General features: G+C 42.4%; 1 protein-coding gene across 2 annotated transcripts in view; it reads right to left on the reverse strand.

The window, feature by feature from the left end:
* MYH9 (myosin heavy chain 9) overlaps positions 1-21,358 on the reverse strand; it is a 50,898-nt gene extending 29,540 nt beyond the window's left edge. The window contains exons 1-5 of one of the 2 annotated variants that reach the window (XM_069967383.1): positions 21,195-21,358; positions 3,334-3,683; positions 2,967-3,123; positions 2,577-2,604; positions 799-892 (exon numbers count right to left, since the gene is read on the reverse strand). In XM_069967383.1, the coding sequence (XP_069823484.1) occupies positions 799-892; positions 2,577-2,604; positions 2,967-3,123; positions 3,334-3,663 (609 nt within the window). In that variant the 5' untranslated portion in view covers positions 3,664-3,683; positions 21,195-21,358. The remainder of the gene's footprint in view (positions 1-798; positions 893-2,576; positions 2,605-2,966; positions 3,124-3,333; positions 3,684-21,194) is intronic. The other variant, XM_069967384.1, reaches the window with a different exon arrangement.
* Positions 21,359-25,250: the final 3,892 nt, after the last annotated feature.

A 25,250-nucleotide genomic window follows, 5' to 3' on the forward strand; every position in this document is an offset into this window, starting at 1 on the left:
CAGGACTCCCCCTAGGGATGCTTCCAACTTCTTCAGCTATTCATGTTTGAGTTGTGCTCATCTCTAGTAAACAAAAAAAAAAAAAGTCATCCTTGTTAAGCCAAGTGCTAGACAGCATGCCTGAGAGCTTTCCTACAATATTATTGATTATTAAAAATATATTGTGGCAAGTTTGTTCTTCCACAAATGCACACCTGGATATTATAATCTTTGTTTTGTTGAAAACCAGCACCTTACTATGAATTGCTTCTTCCCTAAAGGGCTCTGGGGCGATACTAGATGAGCTGACTGCAGGTAAGGGTTTCTTCTGATAACTCTGTACTAGTCATGTCCGTGCACGCTTCCCTACACATTCCTGCGGCAACCAAACATTCCAGCTATGAAAATCAGAAGTCCCTCTTGTCAATGTAACACAACCAGTTATAAACTGTTCAGCCCCATCTTGATTCCAGCATTGTTCTCTACCTCTAAAGTAATTGCCAGCAAAAAAAAAAAAATTATATATTCGTTTTTGGTTCCAGAGAGCCCTCGGTGTAGCCAAAATTATATGCAGGGGGTTGAAGCTGTGATTTCGGAAGTGATGTCGGACAGGAGGAAGGTATTGTGGTAAAGTTTTCTGTAAAGCTCTGTAACATGCAGTGATTTTACTTTCTGTGCAGTAAATGGTGTTTCCCAACCCCTACATGTTCAACGGGACCCCTAATAAGTGGATCACAAAAAGCCCCGCAGCCTCCATTCTTACCTTTAAAGCTTGAAAATTAAGACACAATATCACATTGCCCAAAATAAAAAACCAACCTGGTCTTTCTTGGATTTATGAGAAGATGCAACATAGGCCAAGTATTGGATGACTTTCTTTGTGTTTTCTGTTTTGCCAGCACCAGACTCGCCTCTACATAAGAAGTACAAATAAATAAAAATAAGGCTAAGGCAATGAACACAAACTTACAGTAAAAACTTAATGGGCAAACAAAAAAGGAAATATATTGGGTGATGTGGGAAAAAAGCCAATCTTATATTCAGGTTACTGGCCTCCTTCAATGAACCTGTATCATTGTTTATTTCTCATTGGTCTTCATTTTTCTGCTTACGCGGTGAATAAAACTTAAAGGTTATCAGAAAATTAGCAATTTTTTGAATTTAAATGTTTATGTTAATCATAACTACCATCTAGATGATAAAATAAGCCTAAAAATAAATTTTAGTTTGGCCCCTGTGCTTAAAACAGAGCCGAGACTTCCTTTTCTAGCATAAGGAGGCAGCTGTACAGCATTACAGTGAAGAGTGATGCCAGATTATAGCAAAAATAAACCCAGCCTCCTCCTCCTCCCATTGGAATTAGGCCACAAAGCATGCTTGAAGATTGTGCCGAGCCAAACAAACATTCATGTGCATGGGGGTATTGGGTGAAAGGAACATGCATATGGCCAAAGGCATTCAAAGATGTTAGGGGACCTTAAAGGGGTTCTTTGGACAAAACATACTGATGAGCTATCCAAGGCATTAGCTGTTTGGCTATATAATATACATGTATATCCACACAGTTTAGAAGTGAACACCACAATTGCAGTCCATACAGAGTGGCAGAGGATTTATGCATTCTTAAACTGTATAGAAGACCCAGGAGACCTCCTTAACAAAAAGGTACTGGAAATATCAATATAGGAAAGAGTTCTTTACTATTAGAGTACTCAGGCTGTGGAATGTCCTATCCCAATAGGTAATAATGGTGGACAACAAGTCAGCAATTGGAAAGGGGGAAAAAAGCTAGACTCTTATGAGAAATGGCATTGAGGATTATGAATATTTTAGCACCGAATGCAGTATAATTGATCAGACAAAGGGTAAACTTGACGGATGTGTCTTTTCCTATGCTATAGGACTATGTATAGCTCTAACATTTCAGCTAACAATCTAAAAGCAAAAGTACCAGAGGCAGAATTAGCTTTAAAATAGTTTTCTCAGTTAAATATTCATTTCCTATTAAGTCATGCATAACAATTTGCCTAATTGAATTAAAAAAAAAAAAAAAAAAAAAAAATTCCTCCATTTATATACTAGTTAATTCTAATGTGCAGAGCACTGGTGAGAACAGGGAAATGTTTGTTAGCTTTCGATCTGCAAGGACATCAGACGAGTAATTGAAGGTTTATGTCTACCTTAAAGGAGAAGTCCAGCAAATTTTTAAAATTTACCAGCAGGCAGGGGCAGAGGAAACAAACAAGTGTTATCCCGGGATAGAACTCATTCACCCCACCCAGAGTTCCGACCTAGTTAGGGCTCGGGGAAAAATTCCAGACAGGGCTGATGGATTGCCCCATCAGCCAGTCAGTGACAGCAGTGGTGTCCTGTCCCAGTGACTGACTGACTGGCTGAGCAGAAATCCATCAGCCGAGTGGTGTCGTCGATGGAGCCAGGAATTCCAGAGTTTGTTTATTATGTTCCTCCATGTCCCTGCCTCCTGTAATTTTTTAAATATTGTCTGACTCATCCTTTAAGAAACTATACAGGAGAAACAGAAAAGACTCAACCATTATCCCCAATATCTATAAGTCTATAAAGCCATACAAACTTACGTGCAAAGGATGGACTGGTCTTCTCTATCTGAGGAGACGATGAAAGATAATTAAAAACAAATCAAAAAGACTGAACAAATACAAACCACTCATTAGGGGGTATTGCTGATAATATATATATTAACTATACATATACATTAACTGCCTGTTTATGGCTGCAAGAAGAGAAGCAGATCAGATCACAGTCCTAGTACAAAGGATCAGTTATCAGCAGCCTTCCCTATGGCCATTACAGGCCTTATCAACGGGGCCATCGTCTGCCATAAGAGGTCATAAATAAAGGTTTGCTTAAGTACATTAACTCTGCATCTACATACCATTCTGCTAAGGATATAAAAAAAAAAAAAAAAAAAAAAAGTACTCAAAATTAAGCTTTGCATCATCCAATACCTTGCATCATGCTGCGGTAGGCTGTGTCGGTAATTGCATATATGTGTGGTGGCATTTCGTGTCTCTTCTTTCCTTTGTACATATCGACTATTTCTTCTGAGTAAATTGGCAAGTTCTTGTAAGGGTTTATTACCACGCAAAACAAACCAGAGTAAGTCTGTAAATTGGGGGGAAAAAAATAGATTTAACATGCAGAAACACAAGCAGAGATTGTCAGAAAAAAAGAAACGTGTAAAAAAAAACAAAAAAAAAAAACACCAATAGTCGACTAATGGTAAAATAGCAAAACTTTCAGGGGACATAGAAATATTTATAAAGTGTAATGTTAAAAAGAATACTTCTAAGTATTGCATAAAGATCTCCTTACATATATTAAGCCAGAGTAGTATCTCTCTTTCAGGTTGTGCAGGACGGATGCTTCATTCAGACACGTCAGCTCAGCCATATCTTCAACTTTGGCGAACTTTGGTGGGTTCATCTTTTGGATGTCATCTTTATTGACCTTGACTTTCTTGCCATTTTCTGCTAGCTCCACGATTACCTCATCGCCCACCTCCTCCTTCAGGCTAGCGGCTTCAAAACCATGTTTTTCTGAGGGTACCCATACTTGCTTCTTTGCTGCCCAGTCCGCCTGAGCTAGCGGATTGTTTATATTCCGATCCACATAAAGGTATTTGTCTGCATCTTTTTGCGCCATGATGTTTCTCTAAAGCAGACCTGTAAAAGACAAAAAAGGCTATGTTAGGAGACCGAGCTCTTACACACGGTGCTAAAGATACATTCACCCAGTCTAGTCAGACTGCATTATCGGAGAGAATCTCCATAATAACTTCCCACTGGTGAACACACCTTTACGGCAATGGTCATGATCGTGTGGAGGACCAACTGTTTTCCCGACTAAATCAATGAAAGGTGCTATTAAATGGCAACAACCATTAGTCTTGAAGACCACGGAGGTTGACGCAGTATATTGGAAAATTTACGTTTTCACTACACAATGAACTTTTGCAGCATGCAGAATACAAGTAAAGAATTAAAGGAAATCAATCAGCCCAATTGGGCGGATATGGCTCAATTAACCGCTGTATACAGCTCCTGCAGCAGCCGCGGCACGTACCGGCTGCAGCTGCAGGAGCTGTATAAAGGGGGAAAAAAAAAACCCAAAACACTTTATAATCCCTAGGTGGGCACGTGAGAGGCAGAGGCGGGGAGGTAGTCATCTGGGCAGCAACCCACCAGTGTCTAGTCCCCACGCTCCGAGGGGATGAATGACAGGCAGAGAGGTCAGTTATTGGCCTCTCTGCCTGTCAGTCATCCCTTGGACAGGCAGAGCGCGGTGACTAGTGATGGGTGGGGAGCCGCCCAGATGACTACCTCCCCGCCTCTCACGCGCCCGAGGGATTAAAGTGCTTTTTTTCCGTTATACAGCTCCTTCTGCATTAGGTGTATACAGCAGTTCAGGGAATCATATCAGCCCAATTGAGCTGATTGGTAGGAGGTGCCCTCTGAGCTGATATTAAAGGGAACCAATCATCTATTTGCCAGAGTGCCAAAGTACATTAAAACACCACTCCGAAGGTTGTGTAGACACCATGCTGGGTTAGGCTGGTAAAAACGGTTGCAAAAGGAGTAGTGATGAGCAAATTTGATGAACTTTAAGGTTCGTCTGAACCCGAACGTTCAGCATTTGACTCCCGGCAGCTTAAGAAGTTGGAGGCAGCCCTAGGGCAGCCAGGAAGACATGGATAAAGCATATGGCTGTATCCATGTTTTCCAGGACTCCCTGGGGCTGCCTCCAACCCCTCCAGCTGCCGGAAGTCAAATGCAGAGTGTTCGGGTCAAGCAAGTTCGCTCATTGCTAATAAGGAACACTCATCTATTTGTGCCCATCGGTCAAATAGATATTTGTCTGAAAGCAGACGGCTAATGGCTACATTCACACGTCCATTCTGTCTGCAATTGCGGGCAAGCAACCGCGGACAGAACATAGGACCAATTTTATTCAATGGCCCCATTCTCACATCCATACAGGTCGCGATCTGTGCTGCAAAATAGAACCTGCTGTAATGTGGACTGAATTTTGCAGCACGGATCGCTATATTAAAGTAGTGGCAATGTAGTGCTCCATGAAGCACGAAGCACAACAGATGCACATTCGTAGTGCGGGACCGCAGTTGCGAGCGCCACTAGAGGTGTGTGAATGTAGGCTATGTTATTCATAGTTCATCAATATCAGATTAGCTGTTCCAGGAAGAATTTATTGATAGCCAATTTTCCATTTAACAAAACACTTTAGAACCAGTTGGGCGACTTCAGGAGAGGATCTAAACTTTGGTGCCAGTAGCTATCAGCATGATCATGTAGTCATTGCGCCTGCAATTTGTGCAACAAACATCCCCACAAAAGGAGAACAAGGCTATCATTTTTACTTCCCAGAAAAGAGCCCTTTAAGGAACAAAAGAATATAAAATATAATAGTCTCACAAACAAATACAAACGCACATGCGCTGACTACGAACAAACCCAGTGTAACCTGACCATGCAGTCATATGTTACTTATTTCTACTTACCCCCAGGCTGCCCTGACTAATTATACATGAACAATTGTAATATGTATTGTTGCAGGAAAAAAAAAAAAAAAAAAAAAAAAAAAAAAAAAAAGATTTGTGGGGAGGTTTGTTGTTATGGGATTACGTACAGAAAAATACATCAGAACATATACATGAAAGCCATGAAAAACACCCTAGGCATGAAAAGAGAATTTGTTTTTGAAGTATATAAGCAAAGCATTCACATACAGTCCACAATATACAGTTGTGTCACATGCACACGATGCGTGCCACGATCCGGCACGGAACCGCTAGCCGGAGCCCACCTGCCGCCTGGCACGTATCCCCCCGGCTGCAGAGATAAAAGTAGAGCATGATCTGGGAGAAGGCAGCGTAGTCCAGGCCACTTCTGGGGAACATGTACGCTGGTCAGGACGGAGAAATAAGAGAGTAGTAGATGCAATGACAGAGCACATCATGCTCTCCGGTCATCTCCGCGGCCGGGGGGTGATGTGTGCTGCGATCCGCACTAGGACATGTCCTATTTTTTCGCAGAGCGGGTCGCGGCGAGGATCATATTCACTTCAATGGTCCCTAAAATTTTATGGGACGTGTGAATGCAGCCTATGGCAAAGACCCTCAGTCTCCTAGTAGGCAAACAGTACTACTCTTGGATCTGTTTTCTTTCCTCCCCATATAATGCACACTATTCATTATACCTACTCTGCAGGGTCATTTGTTTCTTCCCAGCTCTGCAGCATCTATACATTTCATTAGTGAATTTGGGTCATGTGATCTCTGAACAGCCACCTCACATTGGCATGAGCACAGCTTCCAATGGGCAGCTAGAGCCAGTACCAGCTTGGAAGTGTAATGATCCTCTTTTCTATAGATCCCTAAAAACCTAACAGGGCAGAACAGTCATCAAATCCATTATAACCTTGTGTCAAGATCTGTAAAATCATTATCCATAAGTCTAATTTGATGCTGTCTCCCCCTGTGAAGAGCTTGCATTGAATTGTTCATGCAGATCATAGATTTTCTGGATGAGATGGCACAGAAACACATGTAACTTCCAAGGGGGTCATCATGAGATCACATGACCTAACTGAAGGTAAGGATCCCAGGAATTATTACACAGAACTAAAGGAGATATAGGTGAATTTTATAGATTGGCTGACTGGCTGTGTAATGAAGTCTAGAAGTTCATTATAAGTATTGGTTGTAATGGGACAGAAAATCCCAAGGACAGTGTCCATTGTTCACAAGTAGGGGTGGGATTTATAGCACAGCTTATGTTTTCTAGACAATGCTAAGTATAATAGTGCACTCTATATAAAGCATGCATTGATTATGATCAGTCTAGTAATAACTGCGTGTTTGAGCATACTGGCAAACGCGATTTGATGCAGATAAAATGTAAAGTTATGGATCTAGGTACTAATAATATACATGCATCATATGTCCTAGGGGGAAAAAAAACTGGGAGAGTCACTTACTGACAAGGATCTGGGTGTACTTGTAGATCATAGACTAAACATCAGCAGGGCATGTCAGTCGGCTGCCTCTAAGGCCAGCACGAAGAGGTTGTGAGACAAGGACGTACTATTAATGCTTTACGGCGTGTGGCCTCATCTACAATATACACTCTTCTCTGGGCCAATGATTGTGTGAACTATTGTATTACAGGTTTTAAGTTCATGACCACTGCTCAATGAGCGAGAAATTAGGGTTAACCAAATGTCAAGGGTCATCATTTGTTGTACCGATACCGCCATGTCTAAAGAGGTACATGATATGCGTAAGCAGACCAGACAGGAGAAGTGTAATATAAGACTTTGTATAAATGCAGAAAGTAGGAAGTAAAGGGATCTAAAGTACAAAAGACAGGAATTTATATGTAATAACCACCATATACTTTAACTCACTATCTACTCTATCTTCACATGTAAAATTGCTCAGTGTAGGCAAGACACCCCCATAAACCTACATTGTACGGCCTTATCAATCACGTGACACAGCCTGAGAGAGAGAGAAAAAAAAAAAAAAAAAAAAAAGCAGACCTTTTTCTTTTCACCCCTTTCTTCTCATCGGCCGTAGTGCAAGGCCCGATGTGGAGGAGGGAGTGCAGACTTGTCAGGTCAGCGCTTGCTTCCCCCTCATTCCCCACTAGCTGTCTGCTTTTACACTCACAGACATCAAGCAGGGAGGAGGGTGGCGGGTGCAGCGGCTGGCCGAGTGATCTTTAGATCGTCGGGTTGGCACAGAGGAGGGAGGCGATAAGCTGCCACTGCTCCTAATACATGGAGCGCTGGGCAGCAGACCTTTGATATGATGTTAGAACACGATGAAAGACAACAATCAGCCATCATCGTACAGGTCGGCTGATGGCTGCCTTTCAACATGAGCTTTACACTAAACTATTGTCATCAGGAATAGTCGATTCGTGTAATAGGGGCCTAAGAGTTTAGACCCCGACCTATGAAAATATTTGATATGTCACCATTTTGCAAAGGACAGTGCCCATTTAGGGGACATATGAAGGGCTCTCAAAGTATGTATATCTAATGTAGTCACACAAAGATGTGCCGTAGAAAGTACAGTGTATAGAAGAATCACTTCAAGTGTTACATTCCTCTGATCATTGCCTGGAATCAAGAAGCCATTATATCACATCAGTCTGGCTCACGCCTTACCAATCCCAACCCCCCCCCCCAGTAGATTTGATTGTCTCCATTCCTGTCACCCACATCCTCTCCCTGTACAGTCATGTGCTGTCTAATATTAAGGTACTATAAAAATCTGTCTATATGACTGTATTTTACTTCTCAGCAAAAATACATTTGGCCGTGTTCTTACACTGCAGTTAGGATACAGCACTGCAGCCTCTTTTCCTGTGATAGCAAGTACTGCTGTGTGTGGACACATCCTTATTTCAGATAGATCAGCTGGGGCTCTCCCTTAGGGTACTATTAGACCAAGCAATTTTTCGACGACTAACGATTAACGATCTTAAACGACCGCTCAGGCAAACGACCCGAAATTGTTCGCCCAATTACACGGAACGATGATCGTTATATATGATTGTTCTTGCGGTCGTTTAGTCGGCGCTATAGCGTACATTTCAGCTGTGAATTCTTATTCCACCGAACGATCAAACAATAAAAATAGGTCCGGATCCTATTAAACGATCAACGATTGTCAAAAACAGTACATGAAAACCCAGCTATAGGGCTCTATAAAAACAGTTGTATAGAATAGCATAGACTAGATTGCTATAATATACTTCTTGCTGCTGGGTCATGCTAAAAAAAAAAAAAAAAAAAAAAAAAAAAATTATATATAAGATTTTTCCCACAATCAATGAGATTTAAAGCGTACCCATCCACTGACCCAATCGGCGGTGAATTACACTCTGCAGCCACAAGTTTGGGTGCGACCATGCCTTCACAACAACTGGATCAGAATGGGGGTCGCGCTCATTACAGTCACAACGTAGTTATATCCATGGGTACCGGAACTTCTGGCTGCAGAAACTCACTATTAAATAAGCATTGGGAACTCTTATTACAATCAGCCCATTTAAAAAAAAGGACCAGCGATCTGCCACCAATGCAAACACATCATCCTGTATAGACAGGTCATGTACAGTTGATAGAACTTTTAAGGCCATGTTTCCACTACGTATTAACGACCATTATTTGGCACTCAAAGCAATGTCCGTTTTGAGTACCAAACATCCGTTGTTTTAAATGAAAAATTGCATTTAAGTCTATGGACAACGGCGGGAAATGAAATGAACATTTCAATGGCAGTAGCCATACAATGGCCGTTCAATACATTGTGTGAAATGACCATTTCCATTGACTTCAATGCAAATAACTTCATTGTGAAAAGAACGGCTTTTCATAAAAAGTACAGTGTGTGAACGTCGTCATCCGCTGATCATTGATATAGGTTATACCTATAATCGTCAGGCGCCAACCGCGAAGAGGAATACATACCTATCCAGGTGGCAGGTCTCCTCTTCCTCTGTGCTTCTCCCCGGGTCCGGGCGCTCCAGCTTAAGAGCGGCCGTGCAATAGGCCCAGTAAACGAGCGCTGATCTAGCAGATCGGCGCTCGTCCACAGGTATTATCGGGCCCCCCCATCAGCCCGTGTAAACCCACCCTTAGTCTTAAGAATTATTTAATTTATTTTTTATTAAATGGTCTAGTATTTTTTTTTCTAAACTTTCCTAGGAGCAGCCATATTGGAAACATACTTTTGCATAGTGTGTATAAATTGAAGTCATGACAAACGTCATATAAATAACTTCCATGAAATGAAGAATAAGTTCTTATGCGAGTCTCAGCCCTACATTAACTTGTGGTGCATGTGGGATTGGATAACTCTGGTAACCAATGTGATATGTCACTTATTGTATGTCATGCTTCTTTTACAAAATCAGCTAATTTGTAATCTGGATGGTTAAATAAAAGACGCATGACATACAATGAGTGCCGGGATTTATTTCGCATTATCTATGTTACCATCCTGTTATCTAGGCCTCCAGCAGTACAACACATTTATTACCTCTTCACTGGATAAATGACGATTGCTAGACCACCACAAAAGAGGCTCGGATGTTCTGTCAAGCATAAGGTCTTATAGCATCATTTTTGTATATACACAATATGAGTTGTCTGTATGTTAGGGAATGGGGGTGTGGGTGTGGAATATGAGCAGTTTCTTGCTGCCCAAACAAAAAGGCAGCATTAATGGACAAGAGCACACCCCCCCCCCCCAGCACATAGGGAATTTATCAAGCCCCTATGTATTCTCCCCTACTGTAATAGGGGAGATTTAATATAAGCGCTCCTAGTGTACGCCAGCAAACAGATGCAGAAGAGGCCTCCACCCATGCCAGATTTAAGGCCCTATTACACGGAACGATTATCTGTGCAGAAATCTACACCTGCTCCATAATTAACCTTTTCAGGTAAATCGTTGGGGTTTTTTCCTCCTTTTATGTGTAAATATGATAATTTAAAGGGACCAACCACTCCAAAAATTACCGGGAACAAATACGTACAGTGTAATGAAGACTCCTGCGCTGGTTTCAAACGTGTAACTGTAGCTTTGCACAAACCCCCTTCCAAAAAGGAAGTCCCATGCAAATTACCCTCAGGTATTCACGTGAGCGGTCCTCAGCGTCTCTCTAATGGCGCGCTCGAGTTAAAAAGTCACCGTCGTATTTTTTATTTTTTTGCAGAAATCAATAGTCCAGGCGATTTTAAGAAACTTTGTAATTGGGTTTATTAGCCAAATCTGCCATTATCTGCATGTAAAAAGCCTTTTCCCAGGTCCCCCCCCTCCTTCCTCTTTTTCATCCACTCCAAAAAATCTGAAAATTGTGACTTGTTGCAGGAGTCGTACCCTGTCTGCTCTAGGGAGAGGGGAGGAGGAAGGAGGGTAACAGAGGATTACAGGCACAGAGCTGGGTGACAGCTGTAATCTGAGCTCAGACAGGTCACTGGTGATGGTCAGAGGAGATAACGGGTGAGGGATTTGTAGATTAACTCTTTGTTGTCCTGTTTTGGTCTTTTCTTTAGCTCTCTCCATAGGAGAACAATGAAGACTGAAAGGGGGGAGAGCTTCAAACTGCTTTTTCGTTATAACAATGGATTTTTTTGGATAATAAACCCAATTACAAAGTTTCTTAAAAATCGCCTGGACTATTGATTTCTGCAAAAAAAAAAATTCACGACAGTGACACTTTAACTGTAATCCCGCCTCTCTGGGATTCTCAATGCAGGAGTCTGCTGCACGTCACAAAGGGGGTCATCCTTGAGTGCCAACGCTCCCAAAGAGGCGGGATTACAGCCTACTCCAGAGCGCCATTGGTGACTAGTTTGTCCCTAAAAATGCCCACATGACTAGTTGAGATTTGCGTACAGTGCAGGACATGTACAAACTTTGTTCTCAGGGGTTAAGTTCAAATCTTATAGGTGTCCAGTTATACATCTTTCATTACACCGTACATATAGCTTTCAGGGCATTTTTTTAAAGACTGGTTCCCCTGTCAGTTCGAACACCTAATATAACTAACACTGCGATCAGAAATGCTATTACTCGAGCACACGTGATAATTTACTGATAATCCACCCACAACAGACACTTTACACAGTCTAACGTCTCTTCTTATACAACACTAAAGCAGTCACACTTCAGGCTTCATCACCCTCAAATCTTTTTTTCCTCCTCTACAACAGATTAAAACAAAAATAGTCCTTCATTAAAACAAAAGTTGGAAGGAAGTCAGGCTGAACGGTCTTTGGCAAACATTTCATCACTTGGCAAACAAGACAGTCACACATGCACATTGTTACAGAATTTCCGGCATCTGATTCTATGTGAAACATGGCTGGAATTGCCTTTTTTGGTCATCACAAGAACGGGTCATGCTTTCCTCCGGCATAGACCTGTAGACGTGATGCAGGACCCGGCATATTTTCTAAGCATGATCACCACTTTTTGAATCACAAAAAAAATAATAATAAAAAAAAAAAAAAAACTTCAGCACGTTTCCAGAACTGTATTCACTAGAGTTATAAATGCACTGGTGAAAGTCAAATATAGACTGGACTGTATATCATTGTTTATCTCACCCCCTGCTATCAGCTATTGTCACCAGAGAAAGCCAAGACTGCCCAGGCATTTCCTCACAGGACATAGGTTATGGGTGTTATTGCAACTTCGCTTCACTGAAATGAATGAAGTTTTAATACCATACATAACCTGTGGTACAGGTGTGGCACTGGTTTTAAAGAAAAGCAGTTACGTTTTTCTGATTTTGGATAACCTCTTTAAGAACTAGGCCTATTTTACACATATATATGCTCACCAGGTCCAAGTAGATCCAAAACATAGGTCATAGCTAAGGTAAGGTAAACAACTGTATTAGAGCTCCATCCAGGGAGCTTTGTCCCAGCATCTGAATGTCCTAACTGATCAGGTGAACTAGCTGGAAGGAGTCCGCAATAATTGTTCTTTTACACGGAGCGATAATTTTTCAAACATTTGCGATAACAAACTTAGCCATTATTTGTCCATGTAAATGTAGCCACCGATCTGCAAGTGATAAAAATTGTTGAAAGACACAACAACATTGTCCTAAAATCGTTGATCGTTAGATAGTCCACAGATCTGTTAGTGTACAGAGCCTTTAACTATCCATAATTGTACTGTTTAAAAGTAGAAAAAAAAAATGTTCAAAAGATTAAAACAATTAGTCTTTGCAATGTTTTATCTGTTCGGCTAAACGAAAAATCGCTAGAAAAAAAAAAATGAAAAACATCTAGGTCGTTAAACGATCCTTGAGCGATTTATCACTCCAACTAAAAGCTCCATTAGTGCATTCTCCCCCAGCTGTCATGTGAGTGGGCTACATAATGCATATCTATGGGGCAGTCTCATATACAGACACATAGCAGAAAGAAAGGCGGACAGTGCACGTCTCCTCTCACTTATTCTACTGATTGGTTATGATGATATGATGTGAACACTCATACCCTGACTGATTGAAAGGTGAGCGTACACCTTAAATAACCACTAGTCAAACAGTATTCAGCTGATCGTTCTCTCCCGTTCTCCCTATACATATGGCATGGCAGAACATTCAAAAGAGAGTGTCCAATTATACAGCACCATTGTGAGTAGAGATTAGCGTATTTACAGTAATGAAGCAAAGCGCTTGGTTATCTCTGAAACACTGCTCCCCGAGTGCTGGGAAAAGCTGGAAAGGTCCTGGGAAACTGGGAGAAGTTTCTCCATGACTGGATCCAGCTTTCCCAGCACCCGGGGAGGAGCAGCAGACTGTTAAAAAGTGACTCTGTACCCACAATCTGATCCCCCAAACCACTTGTACCTTCGGATAGCTGCTTTTAATCCAAGATCTGTCCTGGGGTCCGTTCGGCAGGTGATGCAGTTATTGTCCTAAAAAACAACTTTTAAACTTGCAGCCCCATGCCTAATGGCCGGGGCTTAGAATGTCTATGCATTAGGCTGGCACCACCCCTCCCCACCCTCTTCATCATTAGGATTACCAGTGGAACATTTTCTCCTGTCTGAACATTGCACAGGTGCCTTAACGATCCAGCCCATGTTCAGTATTTACACAGCTCATGAATAGGAGACAATCTGCCAAGGGCATTCCTAATGAGGAGGAGGGCGGGGAGGAGGGACAGAGTTGTGCCAGCCTAATGCATAGACATTCTAAACCCCGTCCGTTGGGCACAGGGCTGCACGTTTAAAGTTTGTGGGTTTTTTTAGGACAATAATTGCAGCACCTGCCGAACGGACCCCAGGACAGATCTTGGATTAAAATCAGCTATCCGAAGGTACAAGCGGTTGGGGGGGGGGGGGGTCAGATTGTGGGTACAGAGTCGCTTTAAATAAAAGCAGAGTGATCAGCGGACTGTAGAGATAAACCTGATAGTCTAATTGTGAGTACTGGGGGTATCTAGGGCCCACCTCCTTGACACTATTTTGGGACAAAATTACAACAATTTTTTTTCAAAATGAAGACTTCATTCAATTTCATTCAACTTATGTCTGCCTGACAGTTATGGGCACATTGCATTTATACTGGACTCAATTGTTAGACTATTTAATCATTTATTTAGGTCTATAAAAAATATTCAGAGCTCTAGATGAAAGGGGGGGGGGGGGGGGGGGGGGGGGAGAGAATCATGGCTACAAAGATTGGGTTTATTTTAAGGCCGGGTTCACACTGAACAAAACTAGCGGAATTGTCCGCCGTGGAATGCAGTTATCCTCCCTCTCATGTGAGTCTATGGGAGGCGCACGCTGCTGTTCTCACAGCGTCTCTCCGCGCTGAAGAATGAACATGTTCATTCTTCAGCGCGGACAGAGCAGGAGCGCGCGCCTCCCATAGACTCCCATTTTGAGAGGGAGGCTAACGGCATTCAGTGGCGGACAATTCCACAGCGGTTTTGCTCAGTGTGAACCCGGCCTAAAGAAGAAAATATTTATCACCTCTCCAAACATTGGGTGATAAAGGATAGTGGAGGGGCTCGACTGCTGGGACCTCTAGAATATTCAGCTCCCCCATCTCTGTACTGTAAAACCTTTGAAAGAGTGTTCTTTATCTATAAAACTTATTAAAAGGGGTACTCCAGCGCTGAAAAAAAACAAAAAAAACAATCATAAACATAGTTTTTACATTTACCATCCCTCCAGAGTCTGTCTCCGTTTGAATTTCCCACTGTTTGTAGATCACTGAAGCTCTAGTTGGTAGCTTAATTTTTTTCTTCACTTCCTAGTGTGATCTTTTCCATGATGCACTTTGTTCCTGTGATGTCTAACATCTTGTTCAGCCAATCAGAGCTGAGCAACCTGTGTCATGAGACAAAGGGAGGCTGACCTAACAGGGCTTAGACAAGCCTCCCTCTTGATGATATTGTCACAAAATGGCTGCCATAGAAAATCCTGGTGTCAAAAGTCATAAGTTAAGCATGAATTTACTTCACTTCCTGGTGAGGGATTGAGGGGGGGGGGGGGGAGATAGGGAAGGGGGGGCAGATAGGTGAATGAAAAGCATTACGAAGTTGTATAACTTTGTAATATGCTTTAACTACTGGGAAAAAAAGTTTTTTGCTGGAGTATCCCTTTAAAGCCAAGCAGTGGCAGGATAGACCACCAACATCTTGAAGTTGTACCTGCAAAACTAAGTTTCATATGTAATTTTAAGACTTCAATTTCTAGATTAAAAAAACAAAAACACAGGTGTGTAGATTATAAAAAAAAAAAAAACAGATCAATATCTATGTTCTTTATTACTGCACAGGAAGCTCAACAGTACATAACAGCTCCACTTCCTGTTTCACACATGGGGACACAGCCTGTGTGTACATCAAGAGGCTTTAAACGGACCTTCACACCATTATATATAATTATGTAAAATAAAATCTTAAATAGTCTAAGTTACTTGAACTTACAAAGTTACATTGAACGCTTAAAAGGTAAACTGATGACAAGCCCAGAAATTCTGCTTTTGATTGTTTATTCTTGCATTGTACTTCTAGGGCAAAAAAGTTTTATTGTACAAACATTACTTTCTGTGATCTCTATTCGATCTTTATCCTTTTACACAGCCTACAGGATTCTCCCCTGTAGGCCATGTGTTTCCATTGTATGCAAGCTGTCCTAAAGGCTTGTTTCCCCCCTATCTACTAAGAAAGCTGGTGTGCAACCCTTTCTAAGTAGAAGCTAAACGTTGAGACCTTTCTAATGAAGGAACTAACAACTTAGCATGCAAAATAAAATAAACAAAAGAGGATTTCAGATTCAGTGAAACGGAGTGTAGGCAACCATCTGACAAAATGAGCACAGAACAGCATCCAGAGCAGCTTGCACTGTACATGCTGCAAAAGTCAGCATGTCAGGGTTTTTATTTTTGTCAAAATGTCAGAAACGAAAAGAAAAAAAATTAATGTATGTAACCCTGCAACTTCAGTATGTGCTTTGATCATTAAGCCTCACGCAGATTTTTTTGCAAACATATTTTAATTAGGGAGGTACTTGCAGAAGACCCCTCCATAGCAGCATCATGTCCTGAGCAGGAGAAAAATCAAGATCATATAAGTCTTTATAAAAAAAAAAAAAAAAGGACTTTTTGATCTGCGATTCGGCCCTCACGGCTGCATTCCTGACATTCCTGTGTCATGGTAAATGAAGCAAGAATGTCCAGAATCAAAGTGATTACTTTCTTTGTGCAAACAGTCTGCAGTCCTGCATGTTACCTGGAAGAAAGGCTGAAATGGAGAGCAAGCAAAAAATACCTGCAAACCAGTTGTACTTACATTTTGTAACCAGCATGTAATGGAAATAGGGAACTTTGGAAAGGATTAGAATGCCAACCTCTGACCTCACCGCCCAGAACTAAGTGATCACATGTTGGACATATGCGTTTTTGGTAACTTGAGTGTAACCTTAAAAGCACTTTACTCAGACAACCAGTACTCAATGAAGGTGAAAAATGCTTCTAAATGCATTGCTCCCCTCCTCATCAGTTCCCCAGACCACCTTTGCTGGTTCAGCAGTAGTGAATGGAAAGTAGTTCCAATAGTAAAATAGTTGGGGGGGGGGGGGGGGGGGGGGGGGCTTGGTGCTCAATCTCAGTCACATTGCAACAGATGCACTCCAATATAACTTTATATAGCCCATCACCTGCAATAAGAGCCAGGGAGTACGATTGGTGGGGTGTTCAGCAGTGAAGCGTCAACCAATCAAAACATTTAACATGTCTCTGCAACAGTAACAATAAGAGGAATAGTAAAGCCCATTTGTCACTTAAGGGTGGGTGAAGGATGGTGTTCTCTCCGTTTTAGGAAAGACAAGTCCATCCGTCCCCCCCCCCCCCCCCCCCCCCCCCCCCCCCCCAAGTCATGCATTAGTGGCCTTAGTCCCACATTCAATGCATGGTCCTTAAATTTAAATATGGATGATATGCTACAGAGCTGAGTTCTGAGCTCCAAGCATCATCTTTGCACTACTGTACTGACACGCTGTCATAGTGAATTATCTCAGAAGCGCCAAACCCCGTCCACAGAACATGAAAACAAGGCCTAAGTGTAAAGTTTGTGAGAAATTTCTCCCCATCCATCTGAAAATATGCAAAAAATCTATAAATTTGGTAATAACTATGTACCAATTATTCAAACCAAGATTTTTTCCAGGTCTACCGTATGACATCATTAAAGAAAAGGGGAAGTCCTTGAGATTCAAATGAGTAATGTCTACAAGTACAGAGCTTGCTAGATAGAAGAGGTTCCAACAGGAAATGATGGTGCTGCAGGGTGACATGACAGATCCTGAGTGTAACGCTAATACAATACAGGCATATACTGCCAAATGCAAAGGAAATAAAAAAAAATTACATTACACAAGGGAAGAGGGCCAATAGTCACCAGCAAAGAGGAGAGTTCTGCAGAAATCATGCAGAAGGAATGACACAGCATAATGCAATATGCAAACTATAAAGGCATCATAACCAGAGACAACCTCTTATAGATTGCAGTCACCACAGGTCCAGCTCTCAGCTGGTCTAGAAAACTGCATATCCAGACAAGGCTTCCCTAGCACAATCCACATATTACAGTGCAGTCATTCTGATGGGATTCCCTTGCTTGATAGAACAGGAGCCACTCTCCATTTTGGCAAATGTAGCTCACCACCTCCATAACATCCACAGGGCACATGTACAAGGATAGTCTTTATTAGACATCCCATTTAAATGGAGGCTGTTACAGTTACAGCTGCATTAAGTTTCAGGCTACAATTATAGCTCATTTCCAGATATATGTACATGCAATTTGCAACCTGCTTCTAGTTTCAGACTTCTCATGAGAATGTATCTCCCCCACCACCAGTACTGGATGTAAGATCTGTATCCAGAATGCTACTACCCTCAGTAAGTAGAGAACTTTGTAGCATCTACAAGCTGACAGCTATCACGTGACCTGACATTTGCTATAACAGGCAATGTGATGTGATTGGTTTAAAGTAAAAGCGCCTTTCCTCATCCAGAGATTTATAATATTTGGCAAGTTGCAACAGATGCTAAACCACAAAAAACCTGTAAAATATACAACTGCATAAAAAGTAAAGGCTGTGAACACCTTTGGACCAAATTTGTTACTGCATGGGTAAGTTTACAAATAAAAGATTTAACTCGTTTTCTTTAAAAATGTTGTTATACATCTATTTATATATTACAATACAAACTAGTCAATAACGTTCTATGCCGATTTTGTCAGATCAGTCTTGGGCTCCTCTCACCTCTTTCTAGGCTTTTGGCCCTATTACGAAGGCCTAATTTTGACATTTGCAGTCCAGAATACAACCGAAACCATTTGATCACCAATAGCCATGCAATCCATGCATCAACCCTGCCATCATCACAAGGTTTTGGTAACCACATGGTGACACCACGGATTAGGGGTGATGTCCAGTGGGCTGCTCTTCCAATTGCCATTCAACACATAAATTGTAATGTATATATGTACCCGATAGCAGTGAACTGAAAGGTGGGCAGGCAAGCACAGTACCACTCCATTCACAAGGGTCCCATAGGCCCCAGTGAGCACACATCACCTGTCCTGTGGATAGATAAATGCTTTTATTGTAAAACCCTGTTAACTTTGTATATACAATGAGCATATTTACTAACACTAGTGCACTGCTGAGCTTGTTCAACAGTAATAGGAGATGAGTGCGACATACCTCAACATGCCCCATGCTGTTTAGGGAATACAGAGCAGCCCTGTTCTACAGGTCTAGGGCTTGCCAAACAAATTAGATAGCATTCATGTCGTCGGACTCCTCTGGTATCGGTATCTCCTTCGATAACAAGAGATTTGGACATACAAAAATAAAAGTCTACCATTGCAAGAGTAGGGACAAACCCCCATACACATTATATGGCAATACAGAAACACTGTAAACATGGGTGTGAAAATTATACAACTGCATTTATATTCTTATATACTAGACTAGGTTTACATTTGCATCTTGACTTCCCAATGATTACTGGATCCATCAGTGCTCCACTATCCTGATAAGGCAGCCACACGTTTCACTATTCTTGCCGTCAAAGTGATTGAACTGCCTGAAAAGCCCTGAATGGTGGTGTCACCTATATATTACTCATTCTCCATTGTGCCTGGGTCACAGCCTATATTATAGCCCAGAGCTACATTTACAGTGCAGCTGCTTGCTACTGGAAGCAATAATGTGGACAGACACACCCTAACAAGTTAACTAAGCTACTGAAATGAAGTCACAAAGTTTTAATTATAACTACTCTCCCCCATTCTCAGAGCGTTATCGTATTGCTAGGTGTCAGAGGTCAGACACCCACACATCCTGAGAAATAAGGTGTTACAGCTGATTCAGCACTGCCGCCCCCTCTACTCTTCTCCCCTGCACAGCGACACTCCCGGTCATGTGGCTGTGCAGGGAACTGAAGCCCACCCCAATGACTTGAAAGACTTAGAAGGCGGTCCCACTGATTTACTGCTGCAGTCCCTTCATTGTCAGGTTTGGCGGAGGTCCAAATCAAGAGTCATATCACCTAACCATGTCCCATCCCTTTATGTGATGAGAATACCCATTTCAGAGCATTAACCCCCTAAACTCTCTCCAACTTTGAAGCAGCCAAAAAAACAGTCAAATTGTAGCTCAAACATTAACTTAATTGTATGTAAATACAGCTCTGGAGCACGCAATCCATAATATACAGGACCAGCAAAGCTATTTAAAATACAATATGTAAACTGTAAAACCCACGTCAAAGGCAAAACACACTTAAAATTTTATTTAACATGTACATATAAATATTCAAATAAGGCCAATCCATGCAAACAATATGTACGAGTACAGAGGTAGATATGGGGGGAAAAAAAAATGTATAAAATATATATAATATTTCTTCTCTCTCTGCACAGTAAAGTTCTTGAATAACACATACATACACTAATTATATATATATATATATATACATACATACATACATATACACACACACACCTCACTTTCTCTTGGACAAGTCACCATAGCCCACCTATACACCTAAGCATAAGCATTTGCACTCCTCAGCTGGGTGTGGCAACTTTGTTCACTATGAAACTCACTCAGAGGAAGTTACTCTGGATTAAACATAGCAAACCATCACTAACCATTTAAAAAAAAATCACTATGCAACAGAAACCAACACAGACTGCATCTCTTTAGGGGGGGGCAGAAAACCAAAGTCATAATTCCTAGTTGCTAAAGTGACCTGGGACAACAGTGCAGGAAATCCATGCTGATAGCGCTGAGAGAGTCCACGTCATGAGAGAGAGCATGAGATCATGGGCAGAGTACAGGTAACAGGGCTGGACACATGGTATCAATGCAGCAGAGTAGCAGCTGGATACATTGTAACCACAAGGATAACTTGTAAAGTTTAGAAAGTCATAGAGACTGTGCAGGAGAGAATGTAACACTACTCCTCACCACATCACAAAGCATAAACCTGCCTAGGTGACTAGGAAGAAGAATAGGAACTCCCACCACCATCACACGCCCTACTGCCTACAGAAGTCGCCCCACTCCTGTAAGTGTGTAAAAAAAAGTCGCATCAGACCCCTCAAACCGCATCTATTCTTCTAAAGGAAGTGGCTGTGCCTAAGACGGTGCGTCACAGGATGAAGTTTATACTTTGTGTTGCAGACATTACTACTATGTGACCTTACTAGGAGAAAACCCAAGGGCGGATGTGTGCACAACAGGGCATGCCGACATGTTTTCCTGCATAGTGCATGCTGAGTTACGGAGAGTCCGCACCGGGAACGGACCGAGCCGCCCTGCACGCGCTGCAACCCGGAAATAAAGTTCTAGCATGGAGCAGAGAAGTGGGAGAAGAGGAGCAGAGAAGAGGGAGAAGAGGAGCAGAGAAGAGGGAGAAGAGGAGCAGGTCCCTTTGTATGGTGCAGCACGGGACACGCAGACAATCCCCATCTAGGAGTGGTCACTTGTCAATAGAGCGTGCGGCACCCGGTACAAGACAGCGTCCTGTCAGCGCACACCGCACCGCAAACAGCTCCTAAGGTGTGGAGACAGCCGCTTACCGTACCTGAGGGCAAGGCGTCCGGCGACAGAGAGCAGCGACACTCGACAATTCACCAATAGTTTAGCGTTGAACTTTCCCAACGCGTTCCGTGTTCCTGCGGCCACCTCTGAAGGAGCCGGGGACCAACTAAACAGCCACCGGCGGCGGAGGTTTGAAGCAGGGAGGTGGCCGACAGGACACGCCCACTATGTGACTGTGTGGGAGTGCCGCTTTTTTCCCCCTTCAGAAAGGGCGTGGTCAGTCACCTCAGCTGGCCAATGAGGCGAGCGCGCGCTCGGTGGGTTTTGCGCGTTTCTCGGGCGATGAGGTATGAGGAGAAGAAGCGCGCTCAGATTTATGAGGGGAGCTGAGGTAGGAGGAGACGACGACGGCGGGTGGGAGCAAAGGTGAAGAAGTGAGGAGGAAAAGGGCTGATATCTGTAGATAGAGACCGCTCACAGTGTTTGTATAAGAATTCTTTTACTTTTAGATCGCCATCGTATACCACAGCGGTGTACACAGCTTGTTATCAGTCAGATGAGGTCCTGCCCACTATTGAGAATCAAAACTTCAATTCCAAATTCACTTGTCAGTATGGTTTGGCATGTGCGAGAAAACCAGAATAGTATGGCTAATGGTGGTTTTACACGAGACGATATAGCGTTCGAATTTGCATGATAACGATCGAATTCGAACGATAATCGTACGTGTAAACGCAGCGAACAATCAAGCGACGAGCGAGAAATCGTTCATTTTGATCTTTCAACATGTTCTCAAATCGTCGTTGATCGTTCGCAAAAAATTCGCAGATCGTTCCGTGTAGACAGTCTTTCAACGATTTCACCTATGTGTGAGATAGGCTTAAGTGATCGCAAAACACTTTTTCCGTAAGATGTATCATTCCGTCTAAACGTTGATCGTAATAAGAAAAACATCGCTCATTCAAAATCGTGCAATCGGGCGAATTATCGCTCCGTGTAAAAAAAAAATACCATTAGGGTCCTATTACACTGAGCGATTTTTAACGATAAACGATCGCAAACGAGATTGTTTATCGTTAACCTGAAATTGTTCACCATATTACACAGAACAATAATCGTTAGATACAATCGTTACTATGATCGTTTAATAATAATAATTATTTTTTATTTATATAGCGCTAACAGATTCCGCAGCACTTTACAATTCTGGGGGTACATACATAGACATTACAGAGATATACATATAATTATCCATACATGAGGAGTGAGGTCCCTGCTCGCATGCATGAGCTTACATACTATCAGGAGGGGGTGCGAGACAGAATGGCAGAGGGGCAAAGTGCATAATTGTTCTTCCTTCTGATCCCAGAAAAACAATGAACAATGTGAAATTACACTGAACGATTAGTGAAAAAAACATGGAACTTGAGCGAATGAACGTGGAATTACAGCAATCGATTAACGATAATTTTAGGTTTAGATCTAAATCAACGATGTACGAACGATTTTTCAATCGTTGCCTGCAATTACACAGAACGATTATCGTTTAAATTCCAACGATTTTTTGCACGATAATCGTCCTGTGTAATAGGGCCCTAAGGCCTCATTCACACATTCAGTGATTGTTCAGGTCCACAGTTTTTAGGGCCCTAAAAAAGGTAAATTAACACTCCAAGTGAGAAAGACAACCATTGTCAGGTGATCGTGTCGTTAAGTCCTGACCTAAAATTATCGGCCACCATCCGTGTCGTAGTAGTGATGCACAGCTGATGAATCTGTAAAGAAAAGTATATTCTTACCTGTCCATGTTCCTCGGTGCTTCTGTCCGCTCCTGGTGTCTTCCGCCTGCAGCAACCTGTTGAACTTCAGAGCTGGTTTCTGAAGTGACAGGCCACTCAGCCAATCACTGGCCAAGACATGACAGTGCTGCGGCTGGTGATTGACTGAGCAGTCTGTCACTTTAGAGACCAGCTCTACAGTTCTCTCGGCGGCAGAAGCCAGGAAGACACTGGCGAGCATGGACAGGTATGTATATACACTGCTCAAAAAAATAAAGGGAACACAAACATAATGTAAGGGTGGGTTCACACTGAGGAATCCGCACAGAGAAGTTCCCGCGGATTTCGTTGCTCGCCTCCTCTTGTGCCCGCGTGCATTTCCGCCAATGCCATAGACTGTATTCTATGGTCGGGTGAATTCTGCTCTCCACCTAAAGAATTGATGTGTTAGTTTTTTCAGCGGACAGCAGAATCCACCTATACATAGAATGGCGTCTATGGCGCAGGCGGAGACGCGAGCAGGGCTGAGCGACGGAATCCATGGGAACTTATTAGCACGGGTTCCTCAGTATGAACCCACTCTAACTCGAAGTAAATCAAACTTCTGTGAAATCAAACTATTTACTTAGGGTCCATTTACAAAGAAAGATTATCTGCCAAAGATTTGAAGCCAAAGCCAGGAATGGATTTGAAAAGAGGAGAAATCTCAGGCTTTTCTTTATGACCTGATCTCTGTTTATAGTCTGTTTCTGGCTTTGGCTTCAAATATTTGGCAGATTATCTGGCAGATAGTCTTTCTGTGTAAATGGACTCTTAATGGACCCTTATGCTGCTTTTACACGGAACGATTATCATTCAAATTTTTTGCAATAACGATCGCACTTGAGCGATATTCGTTCTGTGTAAACACAGCAAACGATCAAGCGACAAACGAGAAATCGTTCATTTTGATCTTTCAACATGTTCTCAAATCGTCATTCGCTAAAAATTTGCAGATCGCTTTGTGTAAACAGTCTTTCAAAGATTCACCCTATGTGAAAGATGGGCTTAAGCGATCTTAAAAACGTTTGCAATAACGATTTTTCTTACGAATATTCTAACGATTTATTCGTGTAAACGCTGATTGTTATAAAAACCAAATCGTTGCTTCAAAATCGTTACACGATCGATTGGGCAAATTATCGCTTCGTGTAAACGCTGCATTATGCTGCGTTTACACGAAACGATAATTGGCCCAATCATACGATTAACGATGTCGGAGTAACGATTTTTTTTTTCATAACGATCAACGTTTAGATGGTACAATATATCGTACGGAAGATTCGTTTTGCGATCGCTTAAGCCTATCTCACACATTGGTTAAATCGGCGACGACTGTTCACACGGAACGATCTGCAAATTTTTTGTGAACGATCAACGACGATTTGAGAACATGTACAAAGATCAAAATGAATGATTTCTCGCTCGTCCTTTGATCGTTAGCTGCGTTTACACGTACGATTATCGTTCAAATTCGATAGATATCGCGCAAATTCGCCGATAATCGTTACGTGTAAACGCACCATTAGGAAGCAACACTGATTGACAATCAATTTCACATGCTGTTGTGCAAATGGAATAGACAACAGGTGGAAATTATTGGCAATTAGCAAGACACACTAAAAAAAGGAGTGCTTCTGTAGGTGGGGACCACAGACCACTTCTCAGTACCTATGCTTTCTGGCTGATGTTTTGGTCACTTTTAAATGTTGGTGGTGCTTTTACACTCGTAGCATGAGACAGACTCTACAACCCACACAAGTGGCTCAGGTAGTGCAGCTCATCCAGGATGGCACATCAGTGCAAGCTGTGGCGATAAGGTTTGCCGTGTCTGTCAGTGTAGTGTCCTGAGGTGCTACCAAGAGACATGCCAGTACACCAGGAGACGTGGAGGAGGCCGTAAGAGGGCAACAACCCAGCAGCAGGACTGCTACCTCCGCCTTTGTGCAAGGAGGAACACTGCCACAGCCCTGCAAAATGACCTCCAGCAGGCCTCAAATATGCATGTGTCTGCTCAAACTGTTAGAAACCGACTCCATGAGGATGGTATGAGGGCCCAAGGTCCACAGATGGGAGTTGTGCTCACAACCCAACACTGCTCAGGACGCTTGGCATTTGCCAGAGAACACCTTGATTGGCAAATTTGCCACTGGCGCCCTGTGCTCTTCACAGATGAAAGCAGGTTCAAACTGAGCAAGTGACAGACGTGAGAGTCTGAAGACGCCGTGGAGAGCGATCTGCTGCCTGCAACACTCTTCAGCCTGACCGGTTTGGCTGTGGGT

Source organism: Dendropsophus ebraccatus, chromosome 4 (assembly GCF_027789765.1).
Source record: "Dendropsophus ebraccatus isolate aDenEbr1 chromosome 4, aDenEbr1.pat, whole genome shotgun sequence".
NCBI lineage: Eukaryota > Metazoa > Chordata > Amphibia > Anura > Hylidae > Dendropsophus > Dendropsophus ebraccatus.